This window comes from Sander lucioperca, chromosome 15, assembly GCF_008315115.2.
Source record: "Sander lucioperca isolate FBNREF2018 chromosome 15, SLUC_FBN_1.2, whole genome shotgun sequence".
Taxonomy (NCBI): domain Eukaryota; kingdom Metazoa; phylum Chordata; class Actinopteri; order Perciformes; family Percidae; genus Sander; species Sander lucioperca.
In genome coordinates, this window is record NC_050187.1 from 14,088,553 (window position 1) to 14,103,386 (window position 14,834).

At 42.6% G+C, this 14,834-nt stretch overlaps 1 protein-coding gene across 2 annotated transcripts in view; it reads right to left on the reverse strand.

Annotated features, from left to right (window-relative positions):
- The window catches only part of disc1 (DISC1 scaffold protein), a 48,131-nt gene that overhangs the window by 13,778 nt on the left and 19,519 nt on the right, over nucleotides 1-14,834 (reverse strand). For both annotated transcript variants that reach the window (XR_004895189.1, XM_031301316.2), the window contains exons 11-12: nucleotides 9,060-9,120; nucleotides 733-976 (exon numbers count right to left, since the gene is read on the reverse strand). Coding sequence is in view for 1 of the 2 variants with exons in the window: in XM_031301316.2 (XP_031157176.2) it covers nucleotides 733-976; nucleotides 9,060-9,120 (305 nt within the window). In the remaining variant the exon portion in view is untranslated. The remainder of the gene's footprint in view (nucleotides 1-732; nucleotides 977-9,059; nucleotides 9,121-14,834) is intronic.

Sequence of the window (14,834 nt, forward strand, 5' to 3'; positions counted from 1 at the left end):
AGACTACGTGGGTGGAGGAAAGTGTGAGGAGGGAATGAGTTGGACTCTGCCCTGAGGCAGTGCACCTCAACTCACTGTGGGATAGACCGGTGCAGAGCGCCCACACACACACACACATATATATACACACACACACACACACACACACACACACACACACACACACACACACATATATACACACACACACACGCACAGACGTATACACACATGCATTCCCAATACACAAATGTAATCATGCAGAAAGAGACTGTTAAATTTGCCCACTGTAGAATGAAACTCTTTTAAGGAAGCCAAATTTTCTCCAAATGGTTGCCTCCATAACGCCCACATATTCCTCGTCTGGAAATACCTTCAAGCCAAGGTTGTAATAGACTGCTGCTCATCTCGTTGTAGCCGACAGACTTTTATATTCTGCCAACACCTAAATGTTCAAACTTAAAATGTCCTCTTCACACTTTATGTGAGTCCACGTTTCACAACACAGTAAGAAAAGAAAAGAAAAGAATAGAAAAAGCAAGTGAATGTGAAAATAGGCTGTTCTCATTTGACCTTTTAGTGGCAAAGATGTGATATGTGTAGAAAATATGTAAGACTTCAGCAATGGACAGCCTCAAAAGGGCATCTTTTGTATTCAAGATACTCTAAATGTCTGCCTGCACACATCAATCTGTCGTATGAAAGCATAGGCATTAATGTGAATAATGACATTATAAGACATTGTTGCGTTACCTTTGTGAACTCGGAGTTCTGTAAGTTGGCCTCGGGACACCAGCGCCCTCCTAATGCAGTCAGCATGGCGCAGTCTTCTTCTTCTTTGGTGCACGGCTGGGTTGGAGGATAAACTGCTGCAGTGGAGAGGTCTTCGATGTCTCCTCCACTGCAGCTGGGAGTCCGCAACTGGAGGCCTCGCAAGAACAGGTGACACGCTTCCAGGTCAGCTTCCCAGATCCGCTCCAAGCCTGGGCAGCCACAGCTATAGAGAGGAACAGGCCACTATGTTATACCATAGCATGCAATACAAGATACAATGTGATACTATAAACTATCTAATATACCAACATGGTATAACATACGGTATATGATATGGTAAACAATAGGGAAAAACACGGCACAACACCATACTGCAAGGTACAACGCAATGTCGTGGCAGTAATGGTACAGTTGAATATGATATTCAATATTGTATTATATATATATATATATATATACTCTCAGCAAAAAAAGAAACGTCCTCTCACTTTTTTCCAGCCAACTTAATAGAACATAACAAAATTCAACTACTAACAACTAAACTGAACGTTTCACAGACATGTGACTAACAGAAATGAAAAGATTTGTCCCTGAACAAAGGATGGTCAAAATCAAAAGTTGCAGAACGTTACAGGAAAGACATCCTCCTCCCTCATGTGGTACCCTTCCTGCAGGCCCATCCTGACATGACCCTCCAGCATGATAATGTCACCAGCCATATACCGCTCGTTCTGTGCGCGATTTCCTGCAAGACAGGAATGTTAGTGTTCTGCCATGGCCAGCGAAGAGCCCGGATCTCAATCCCATTGAGCACGTCTGGGACCTGTTGGATCGAAGGGTAAGAACCACGCCCCCAGAAATGTCCAGGAACTTGCAGGTGCCTTGGTGGAAGAGTGGGGTAACATCTCACAGCAAGAACTGGCAAACCTGGGGCAGTTCATGAGGAGGAGATGCACTGCAGTACTTAATGCAGCTGGTGGCCACACCAGATACTGATTGTGACTTTTGATTTTGACCATCCTTTATTCAGGGACACATTTTTCCATTTCTGTTAGTCACATGTCTGTGAAACGTTGTTCAGTTTAGTTCTTAGTAGTTGAATTTTTTTATGTTCATACAAAGTTTTACGCATGTAAAAATGTTGGCTGAAAATAAAAGCAGCTGAAAGTGAGAGGACGTTTCTTTTTTTGCTGAGTTTATATATATACAATTTATATTGTTACATTTTGTTACTTAAATATCATCTACTATAAAACGTGGACACAAGAACGTAAACACAATAGTACATACATTATTTGACATGTCATGTATTAAAGGAATAGTTTGACATTTTGGGAAATGCACTTATTTGCTTTATTGGTGAGACCTAGATGAGAAAATCGATACCACTCCTACGTCTGTCCGTTAAGTATTGACCTGGAGCCTGGAGACGATTAGCTTAGCTTAGCATAAAGACCAGAAGCAGGCTGAAACGGTGCTTAACCCTGTGTGTAACCATCAGTGGTGGAATGTAACGTAAGTACAAATACTTCGTTACTGTACTTAAGTAAATTTTTCACGTATCTGTACTTTACTTAAATACAATCAATAGTGCATACTTTTGACTTTTACTTCGTTACATTTTGCAGCAATTATCTATACTTTCTACTCCACTACATTTCTACAACATTCCGTTACATTTTCGTTACATTTTCTGATCAGTTTTTCCCCCTGCCAAAACGTCTTCCTGACCATCACACGTTTGCAGTCCGCAGGGAAGCTTTCAGCAGCGGCCATCCAGCTCCCGGTGCCGCTCGTGAATCCCACTATGGCCACGCCAAGACCCGCCCTTCAATAGCATTTATTGGCCAGACGCGTACCGCTCCCAGTACTACCGCTGCTCCTGTTACTGCTGCTGCTCCCGATACTCTGCTACTAACTATTTAAAGAATTCACATGTATAAGGCTATAAGATGCTAAACATATAGTATGTTATGAAAGAATGTAGACATCATAATGACACTAATATCAGTACAACAGCACATACAAAATAATTGAAAAAAACTAAAAATGCATGTCATGACTGTGAACTGCTGCGTGACAACTGAGCACAGTAGTTGTAAAGGCACCGTTAAGGACATCTTTAATAACATCTCTATAATAAAGCACTGACAAAAGAGTTTGAATTCCATTGATACAAAATGATGTAATGACAGTGAATGTCCTCCTTGAAGGCTGCCCTTTTCTTAAAGAGCTGCAGCAGAGACAGAAGAAAGAGCCTGGATGTGTTCATCTCTGCTGGGCTCACTGAGCAGGAGTTCAGGGGGAGGACGAGAAGATTGCTTTTTGTTCATCTACTCAGTGAGTTACAATCAATCAATCAGTCATCCTTTTTGTACTCCCTCGCCCCTGAACCTTGTGATATCTCAGAGTGTAAAAACAGAAGGGAACAGTTAAAGCAGCTACATCTGATTGGATGTATGATTCAGAAAATGAGCAACATGGTCATTCCATTATTTAGGTTAAGCTGGTCACTGTGTGAAAGCAAACATTTACAATAACACTAGGCACTTCGTGATATCTGATAGTCCACCATGGTGAAAGTAGGGTATCAGAGTGCTGATGTTGAATTACAAGCATGTCTTTTTAGCTTTCCAAAAAAACAGTTTTCCATTTCCATTAAATAAAATACTCCTCCGCTGGCTCACATTTGTAACCTCTGACCTTTAAAATATTCATATTTATTCCCCTTCTTCTTTCAGTGACCTTTAGATCACAAATCATTCGAAAATAGTTGTCGTCCCAGGTGACATTGTAGGAACCAAATCCATTGATCTAAGAAATTCTACCTCTTAATATGGCTTAAGAGACACACACAAAAATGCTAAAATTCCACACTAAAGAGCATAAAGCTTTCTCTGTCTTAACAACCTTGTTTCCAGAAATCCATCTTGTGTAGAAAACAAACTAAAGCTGACAGGTTGCAAGGACAAAGATGTGGGTTTTATACATTAACATTAAGAGATGCATCAAACATCTTAAAGGAAGAAATGTCCTCAGTCTCTGTATGTGCCGATTTTCAAACCAGGGGGAGATTCTCTGTCACAAACACTGATTCTCACATTGACTGACTCGGAGTGATGAACACACAACAATTTCATACTCTAAGCACAAATATACTTACTTACACATAAGTATTTTCACCTAAAGAGTGCCACCTTGCTGCACATTCTCCATCACACATAAACAAACTCCAAGGCAAAATGCACCCCAGACAATATTGTTTAATCTCTCTCTCTGTTCCTTCCACTCTCTCTCAGTGATGAGGCCCCCTGAAAATTGAATGCCACTTGTTTTCCAGCCCATCTCCTGCCTGAAAAGGCTGCCAACCTTTGTACCCTGCCAATGCACGCCTCTCAGCCGTTCTCTAACCTTCATTTGGCACACAGACAATAGAAAAATTGCTCGGCCCAGCCCCCCCTGCCCTCACCAATTTGCTACTCAACGCCGCCGCTTCTGAATTCTGCTATAGTGGGGACGCACCCAGTGAGCCGTGCCATTGTTATGTGTCTCTTCTAAAGTGGAGAGACACACAAACACACACACACACACACACACACAAAAAATATGGGTGGGCACACGTGTTAACTTTCACACATACCCATAAATCATTCTCTGTGGGGATTAAGTGTTGTACAATCATAAATTCCCATAAAAATGTCAAAGCCGGCCTCATCTATCCCGAAAGTTAAGAATTGTAACTCCAGATCTATTAGTTCTTTTTCGTATAGGCTTCACCCTCTAAGAGTTATTGCTATTGGGTTAAGGGTGAAGCTGACAAAGTCAAAGCCACCTGTGACACCAAGTTCAAAAAGCAGATAACACACACTAGTTCATGGCTTCGTAAAAGAGAAGCTTATTAGGACAGGGAGGCACTGGCTGCATCATGGTTGACACCATGATCGCCCCTAGTGGCCTATTAGCCGAGTGACAAACTCTTCACAGCCGCACCGCTGGTGCAGGAGGATGAGACGGCAACATATTATACTTACGCAGCCTACTAATCTGTGATGATGGGATTAGAGGTTCTTGTTTGGTATCCAGCCCTATGGGACTATCTAGAAGCTCACGTCTGATCTCGGTAGAAAGCTATCACATGTGAAGCGTCTTCCATGCCATAATCCTGGACAGCGCCACTGTAGAAGTTGTGGTTAGGGTCAGGACAGCCGTCAGGGCCTTGCCGATGTCAGTTGCTAGCTCTGGGGAGAGAGCCCCAGGCTTACTGGCCATGCCGGAGACACCAGAGGACAACAGAGAAATGTTGTTTTGGGTCGCGGCCACCTGCGCAGAACAATGGTGCGAGCGGTCGGTGATGCGAGCACAGACCTCGTCCCGGGGAGATGGCAGTGTGGGCTTCCGCCAGCTGAAAAAAGGGGCTTTAAGAAGCAGGATGGAGGTCAGGCTTTTGCTCTAGCAATGGGACTGCAGGAAACACCTTTTCTGTGCCCCTGTGTACCCTTGTGAACAGCACGTAGCAGGATACCAGAGCCTTCAGTTTCCCGGGGTCAGAGAAAGCCTCCTCCATGAAGGGCTGAAGCTCTGTGAAGCAAGGCCACAGCGGAGAACATCTGGCAAACACCGCTGGTCTTCTTTCCCGTCTTCATACTGCTTGTAACACTTAAGGAAAAAAAGCTGTTCTATACAGTAACTGAGGACGTAAGAGAGGCCCGTGCAGGGCACAATGGCACAAAAGAAATCTTCACAACTGTACATGCATGAGGGATAAAGCCATTAGCAATAGCTCTTAGAGGGCGTAGCCTCTACTAAATAGAACAAAAGCTTCTCTTCAACAACAACCTCAGTTTATTACAAATAACCAGCATTGGCATTAGGGTTCTGAATACTGAAAATGCAGACAACATGTCATCTCCTAAGCATCCCTGTGATGGTTGTCTCCTGGTGCCTGTCGGTATGAACTCCTCGCCTGGGGGTTAATTGGTGGCAGCCGCTTGGCCTGCCATCTGACAGTGGCAGGGTGTGGGTGTGCTGCTCTTCTGATGGCCCAGTAATAAGAAAGAGAGACAGGCAGGCACACTCCTTCTACAGTCGCTAAGCCCCCCTGTGGGACTGCTGACTGACAGACTGCTCTTTCTCCTCAAGGCATTACGTACACACAGACGGAGAAAGGACTATTAATATACCAGTTAAAGGAAAGTAGCAGCGGTCCAGTCCTGCTGGTACCAGTTGGTTGAGTTAGACCTATCCATAGAGAAAAGGCACAAAGCAGTGAATGGCCAATATTTTGAACTCTACCCAGTCATATGTCCAGCTTCATCTTCAAGTCTCACACATGAATACCAATGACTGACAGACTGTGAAAAACAGCTCCTATCTTCAGTCACAGCTGGAGCTTTTAGCTATCAAAAGAGCAGCCATCTCCCCAAGAAATTACTATCCAGAATAAAATAAAATAAATATGACTTTCACCTGTAGTGGCACGACAGCGCTTCTGATATTTAGGACCTCCCAACACCATAAACAAAATTAGAATTCATAAAAAAAAACAAAAAGGAGTTGGAAATGTTTTCAGATTAATCATGCAGCAATATTTCAAATAACACCAGGAGAGGTGCTAATAATACAAAGGGGGTGACTATTGGATGAGCTGTGATGTTGAACTAAACAGTTTGTAAGGTGGGTGTCTTGATGTCTGGGGAGGTTTTTACAGCAGACAACTGAGCAACCAAGGTCCCTTTGTTACAAACACTTTGAATGTATCTTATGTAGATTCACGATTATGTACTATTATTATTATTATTATTATCATTAAAAGTGATAATAGAGTTTTTTTTCACTCCCTGCCTAGAGGCTCTCAGCAAGTCCTCAGTTTTAACTAGGGGACATGTCTTGTCTGAGTATTTCAATGACTTCTACATCGGTTGCATTGTATCCTTTAAATATGATAAATGACATCCAACTCTCAACAGAAGAATGCATAAATGTAAGAAATATTCTAGAGGCATTTCCTAATGAAACATCTACATAATGTATTAAACAACTGCTGCTAATCTGAATAAAATGTTTTTTTTTAGTCTGGTGACACATTTACAGCATCTGCGCTGCCCCAACATCCTGTTCTAGTCTTTAGCAAGGAAGAGATAATTGGTTTTTTCAACACCATCCGTCTCCACAGAGACCAGACATCTCACCAGTACTAATCTGCCTCTCTCCACCACCCCCCCCTCTCCTTGCCTCCCATCACCACCGCACTCCATCAACAGTAATGTACATTAGAGCTGACTGATCAAATTTACAGTGGATGGTGGGTGCATGTATCTGAGTGTGTGTGTGTGTGTGTGTGTGTGTGTGTGTGTGTGTGTATGCACATGTGGGGACAATTGCCCATTCAATCAAGCCGAATATGTGTCACCGTGCCGAACTGGAGAAAGCTACAGTGCTGGTCCATGCCTGAAGGCAAAGCTGTACTTGTGATTTGATCTGGACCAACTCTGGTAATGGAAGCTGATCCAAGGCTGGAGAGCCAACAATTAATATACAATGTGATAAGCAGGACAATTAGTTTACAGTACCCAATACCTAAGAAGGTTTCTTTTAATGTGATTTTTCTATCCATAGTGATGTGGTTAGACACATGTGGTCTCTATGGGTGAAACTAAAAGATAGGATCACCGAATATAGGAGCTCTATTAAGGCAGATATAAAGCACCCAGTAGACTGTTTAGGAAGCTGAGTATTTTAGTTTTATTGATATTGGTAGTCTGGGATTGAAAGGAAACTGAAAGAGGCTTTCTGGATTTAAAATCTCAGAAGTTTACATCAGGGGAGAATAAATTTAGATTTTAGCATCAAATTGTTTTTACATAGTTATCGTTTTAGTTATTTAAAGGGGCACTCCACTGATTTACACAAGTCCAGTGTAATGTTTTCTGTGGCTCTGGAGGAGCAGATAATGTCATCAGGGTTATCTCAGCTTGACTTTTTTTGAATTACAAACTGGAGGTGTGGAGTTTGAAAGACATAGGCATTTACCAGGCAGGAAGGGGGGGGGGGGGGGATTGCAGGATCCAGATGATGATTTTTGCTTTTGATGTAGATTTTTAGTTGTGCACATTTATTTTGAAGTTTCTGTGTTGGAGGCTTGCTACGGCTTGTAGTGTCTATATAGGCTGTGCTTTTACCCATTTTCTAAAATATCCTGTCAAATGTCTCTTCAACCTCTGTCGCTAGGTTGTTTTTTTCCACACATTTTTTCCACATAAGATGCATGGCCCAGACAGGTACTCTCAAAATCAAACAAACAAAACACAAAGCGACCATCTGCCCTATTGATAGAAAAGGTCTCGAGCCTTGCTCCCCTGCTGGGCACTGAGATCGCAGCCATATTGCTCCTTGACCACGCAGAGCTGCAACCTGTGCATCCCTCAAAAACAAACAGCCCTGCATTGTGTGCCCTGCTTCTCCAAGGATGCAACACAGAAAGCTACTCCCTCTCATGCACCACACACAAAAACATGGGTCAAGCAGACACACGGCGTCTCTGATAATTTAGGCTTTTCCTGGCTCAAAGTAAGCCCAGGCGGCCTAACCTTTCTCCTCTAAACACTTAAAAAAGAGACTGAGTAGAAAGCAGAGCTCATATGGTGTACACAAAAACATTACCAGCTCTATTCATCCATCTGTAAAACACAAATGGTTCCAAAATGCTGCAAAATATGAGCCGATCGCATTGCAGCTGCTCGGTGCTGTCTGTGTCAGTGGAGACGAGCTAACCAGCTCTAATCACCATAAGGAAGCATAAACAGGCGTATGGTGTTGACAGTTGACTGGGTTCCACAACCTCTGCTCGACAAAGTCTGTACATCACAACTGTATAACTGACAGGCGGGCTGGGCGACACACAACAGACCTGTCCTCAGTGATTTAGGAGTTTTGAGGCACAGATAGAAGGAATAAAAACAGACAAAAATGGTTTATACAGAGGAGGAAAAGGGTGGAAACTGAACTGATGTGGAGGTATAAAAAATAAAAGGTATAGAAAATATGTGAGAAGGTGGGAGGAGGAAGACAAATTGTGCAGGTGAGAGACAGAGTGAAATGTGAGAAAGGGGCTCTGGGAGACAACAGCATAAGAAAAAGGTGTGAGTGCATGATGTGGTAGGTGAGGTGATGTATTGGGAGACAGTGCTCTGGTTAAAGGGACAACAGAGGTGAGAGGAAATTCCTGGGAGGCTGTTGCTATGTTTATGTTTCCTGTGGAATATTGATGTCTTTGCTGAAATGAGAGAGACAGCACAAAATACTCTTACCTGTGCAATATGTCCTCCAATAGCTTGATATACTTGGTAGTGTTCTCTTTCAGTCGGCTTTCTGTATGGAGAGAGAAGCAGAGAGAACAGCCTGTTACTTGCACTTCATTTACTACTTTTATTAGCCATTATGGGGTATCCTAGCAACAAATCACAGCTCTAATACCATTAAAACTGGCTTGTCATTAGCTATATTGTACACGGGCTCTGTTAGGAAAGGTAGCAGTCATCACAGTTGTAGGTGGCCTTGTGCTGAGAAACTACAACAGTACAGTTCAGTACAAAGAAGAAAAACACACAATTTAAGGAAAGATCATTCCCACTGCTGTAAGTGGGGATGAAATTGGAGACGGCCTAAGGATAAAAGGGGATTCTAACATGGCATAGGTCCTTACACAGTGCCAGATTTCCTGTGGGGCATATAGTTGGATTGATAGCTTATGTTGCTTCCTGCGCCCTTTTGCCAGCAGTGAGCTTTGCCTGAGGAGGCAGACGCAGGCTGGCTGAGTGTTAGTCAGGATGGAGAGGAGGGCAATCTGAGTGCGGTTAATGAGCTCATGTATGAAACATGAGAATATGCCCCCCCCCCTGCAGCGGCAGATCTTTGAACACAATAGGATGCACTTATATCAAATTGTGCCTCATATATATCTGCACACAAGCTATAATGTTCAATACAACTCTCCTCCCCATTGAAACAAACACACACACACACACACACACCAGTGCTTTCCCACACTCTGCTGCAGTGGTTCATTTAAATCAGAAAGGTCTGGAAATGATTAACAGGATAGGAAAGAACAGAAAAATGTATTCTTACGTATAAAATGTACTCTGCTACACAAAATTGTGCATATTTCAGACGTTTCTATCATTTCTAGTTTCTTGCAAAATACTTTATACTTTTACCTGTTCAGACTAGAGATTATTAAACAATCTCAGGAGGGAAATGAACTCAGTTGGTTAGAGAAATAGTTCCACATTTGGGAAATACACATTTACTTTCTTGTTAAGAATTAGATGAGAAGATCAATACCACTCTCACATCTATCTATATAAACTTAGCTCAAAAAGTAAGGACATTTTTGTTTAGTAGATTATTTGGTAGACTGCCCTTCACCGTTAGGCCCGTTTGCGCTGGTGTCAGCAACATGTGACTACTTATTGGCCGTTAACAGTTACTTCTAACCAGATGAGACGCCAGGAAGTTATTGTGCCCAGCCAGGTAATAAACCGTCACACTACACCAATATTTGTATTTGGATTTTTGTACACATTAAACAAATAAGTTAATTAGTGAGCTCTAGAGGTGCTGGCTGACTAAGCCAGACCTTCCCACATTTCCAACATAAGTTATGAATTACTGTTCCCTGTACCGACAGAGTGTTAACAAACTCCTCCGTTAACTCTCGGCAAGAGGGCAATCAAACATATTTCCCAAAATGTTAAATAAAGGCATTAATAGAGTACATAGTGCGTTAAAAACGTAGACATTGCTTCATTTTAAGGAAACGCAAGCCAAAAATGGTTGAAAGCTACTCTAATGTTATGCAACTTAGCTTGCTCACACAGAGAGAAAGTCACCTAATTGGGTGTTCTGAATCACACTGAGGTTTGACACATAATTTGTATCATTGTCTTGGTGGTTGTTATTAGACAGCATCAGCTCCAGGATGAGACAAGCCGGGGGGCTGGCACAGCGGGGAGAGAAGGAAAAAGTCTTAGACTAAGTGACGCACACACGAGAGTGCCTGAGAGTTGTTTTTATTCAAAGTGGCCAAATCTGCTCAAACAGAGTAAGGAGGGAGGTCGCTGGATTAGCTATCACATATCTGGTGCTGTTCGTGACCAGACAGCTCACTTACCACTCCTCTAATTGCTATGTGAAATCATATACCACCTGACAGAGTCTCCCATGTCAACTTCCATTCATGCCGGCTCCGTTAGGCAGCGTGCAAGGAGATAGCCATTGAATAATACATGGGGGCATTAAGCCTGACTTCGGATGGCACAGGGCGTGTACATATGCGAGATGACTAAGTAGGCTTCGGCTCTAACAAGAGCAAAAGCCAGATTTAGAATATACTGTGAGGAATAGAAAAAATAAATACAAAAGGCATCTGCAGATGGGAGATACAGACATGAGTGTATGAACTGTTGACTTAATATTTCTTTTTATGCTGATACTGAGAGGCAGTGTGCCATCCTGTCGCCATGCCAACCGGTGGCAAAACTAGTGAGCCTCTTCAGGCGTGACAGATGAAACTAATCTTTTTTTATAGAATGGGACTAGACATCAAGCAGCAGAGCCTCCTCCTGCGTTGAGTGGAACCATAGCACTGGGTGATATTACCACTTCCTGTAAGTCTGCGGGAAGCTGCTGTCATTGGCAGGCCATGCGAATAACATCGACACTAAAAAGCCCATTGAGAAGAGAGCCCGTCTGTTAGTGCCTGATACATGCGGCAGTATATTTGGTGTTGAAGGAACCTCACAAAGGAGTTCACAGAGCCTGCACTGGAAAATTCATGAGCTCAGCCTCCTCTCACACCAGTAATCTCAGCAGGTGCTAAACATCACTGATTGCTGCCAAGGACCCAAGCCAAAATCAAAGAGGCCATTGCCATTCATTAATTCATAACACAAACAGAACTGAGACACTATTGAAAGATGAGAATGTGTTTGAAAAAAACAAACACAAATTCATTATTTTAATGAAGAAATAATTACTTCAGCTAAATAGATGTAAAGTTGATAAAAATGATGAAGCTAATGATTAGTGTAGACAGACAAAGCAAATGAAGCGGACACAATTCCCGATGATGAAGTTATGGGCTTTAATGAGCCTGTAGAAGTTAACGATGGCAAGGTGTTTGGATGTGCTGCTGCATTATGAGCATTTGAACAGCTCTCTAATTGAAAGTGAATAATGCAGTCGTTTCTTCATTGCCTTGTAACAATAAAAGCACCCAACATCAGCTAGGACTTCGTGTTGTCAAACAAATTAGAGGCGGATCCGTGCTAACCCAGCACCACCGATATGCGTGTTATAAAAGCCTGCACATAATAAGGCAGAAGAGAAATTGTGTGTCTTTGTAATTGAGTTGAAGGCACCGACTGTGATTAATGTGTTTAAGCTCGGCTCGGGCTGCTTAAGTGCAACAGCCCTGCAGGTAACAAACACACAGTCAGCATATGCAGACACTCAAATCGTATGAATGTATCTGAACTTAACAGCAGCATAGCTAATGAAGGAAGAGGGACATGCTGATATCTCAGACAGACACTCAAGAACCCTTTAAGGCTGTGGGATCACAAAGCATAGCAGTACACAGATTGCAGCTGGCACGGCGTAGCGTATTGTGGGGCTATGCACGAATGCACAACAAAAGGAATCATTTGACAAAAAATTGGCTGTGTGTACACAATCTGTGCTTGGGTGAATATATATATATTTCCGTTCTGGGTGCTGAATTGCTCTAACTGAAATGTTAGACATGCTCACTGTCATTATAACTCAAGTCAAACTTGGTAAACAGAGTTTGTTTAGAGGAGACGCTCAACTTACTTTGATGTGGGCTGCAAAATAAAAAATAATTCTGATGGCTGAATCTGGGAAGCACTTAAAGGCCCAACGAAGAGGTACTCTCCCAAAATGTGGTGCCATAAAAGCTCTAAAACACTATCTCAAGAGCGCACCTGCTCACACTCCTGCTCCATTAAACTGGCATCTTATTATTTCCTCTGCATCCTTTGGGAAACCCCATTAGCACTTGGCTGATACATTTTCCACAAAAACACATTTCTGAATTTGTCTCCTCCCTCAACTTAGACCTTTGTCTAAACTAGCCATGCTAGCTGCTCTGTGAGGCTGTACTTAAACACAGTGGTGCTATAGGCCGCGTTCAGACTGCCTGCGTCGACCGTCCGACGGTCAAGCAAAAACGCAGGTCTTTCCATTTATTTTAAATGGGGGTAGTGCGTTTAGGCTGCGGCAGGGGTTGCTGCAGGGGGAACACTGTTGTTGTTGGTTGTTTACCATCTTAGTTTACGGTGTTAGCATCCTAATATTTGCTAAGTAGCACTAAATACAAAGTACAGCTCAGGCTGATAGGAATGCCATTAGTTTTGCAACTATTTGGTCATAAATCAAAGTATTAGACCACCAATTGATTGCACTAGATGGAAAGTCAAATGATAATCCATCCGGTACTTGTTGAGCTATATCAGTCTGGACCAAAGTGGTGGGCTGACATACTGCTAGCATGGCTAAAACCAAACTGCTTCACTATGGAACTCAACCTCCTTTTAAGTCATAAGGAAAATAAATTGATAGATGCTGTGGTGCCAGCTATTGTAGTGGTACCTCAGTCAATTTCCCTATGTTTTTGCAGTAATTCTGATGGTTATGGATGCTATAATACTCACATTGAAGTGATATCCTCTACTGAATCACAGGAAAAATGAATACTGCCAAAACTTCAGAGAAAAAAACCAGGAAACATTCACCCAGGTCCACTTAACCACTACACCGCTCTCAATCATTCAGACAAACTTTAGGAGAAGAGCTGTCATACATTCCATCATGTTCTCAACAGAAGCACCCTGAAAGAGGCAGAGTCATGAATAAAGCATATATGTCCTCGCCTTTACTATTGGCACTCCATTAGGAGGAAATTGCATTTGTTTAATAACACAGAGAGACAGTATTTTGATGTACACTTCAGCTGCTTGACTGGTATGCACAGTTGAGTTTGGCACGAACAGGCTCCCAAATTGTGCCAAGGACCATAAATCCAGAGGTGACACTATGAGCTGTATGAAGAAACAATAGAGTGCAGAGAGATGCAGCAAAAGACAAAAAAAAAACACTAACTAAATGTGTTCCACTGGAGCCATGTGAAGAAGACAACCTACTGTGTTTATCACACATAGCCAAATTACCTGACTGCCACAGAATATACCGCCTGCATACTAACAATAGCATTAAATAAGCATTGGCAGAATACTTGGATAAATCAAGAGGAGCACACACTGACACTGCCTCCACATTTGAATGTCCTCACTCCTGGGGGTCATTTACTTCTCTTATTCAGCTCTTCAATTATTTATTTGTAAATGTAGTATCACTCCAGAACTCTCTTGGGGACAAAATGATTCTCTCAGCAGGGAATCAAACCTCTGGCTATAATGGGTTTGGTATTCATCAGCAGTCGTGTCATTGGCAATTAGGGATGTAATGGCTCCCAGGCCAAAAACCCCCACGCCACAAAGTACGCTGGGCGGAGATGCTCAACAAGCTGAAGCTGTGTAGTTTAAGTGAATGCATGTGCATGGATCCTGTCAAGGACTATGTGTTGCATTAGAGCTCATGCCACGACAATAGGCCTTTTCAAGAAAAAAGCATATGGTTTCCTTGTAATAAGATGCCACTAGTGCCATAAGGATGTGCTAGAAATGCCTCAGAAACAAAAAAGGATGGCCATCTTGACTTTGAAGTAGACTGTAATTTCTAATCCCCTCCAGCTAAAGAAATGTTAATGTGCTGTTTGTGGGCTATCAGTTTCCAGCTAGCAGGTGCCAGCCCCTTATTACCAAATAGGATGACAGTTTAATGAGCCCCTTGCTTGGTGTCTGCAACACATTGTGAAATTGCGCTTGCTGCCATATTGTGTGCGCCCACTTGAGCATTTGAGCAAGCCGCACAACCAATCATTAACTTGCTATCTCTTTATCTCTTCCCACATTTGTGACGTTTTTCTCACCTGATTCCCG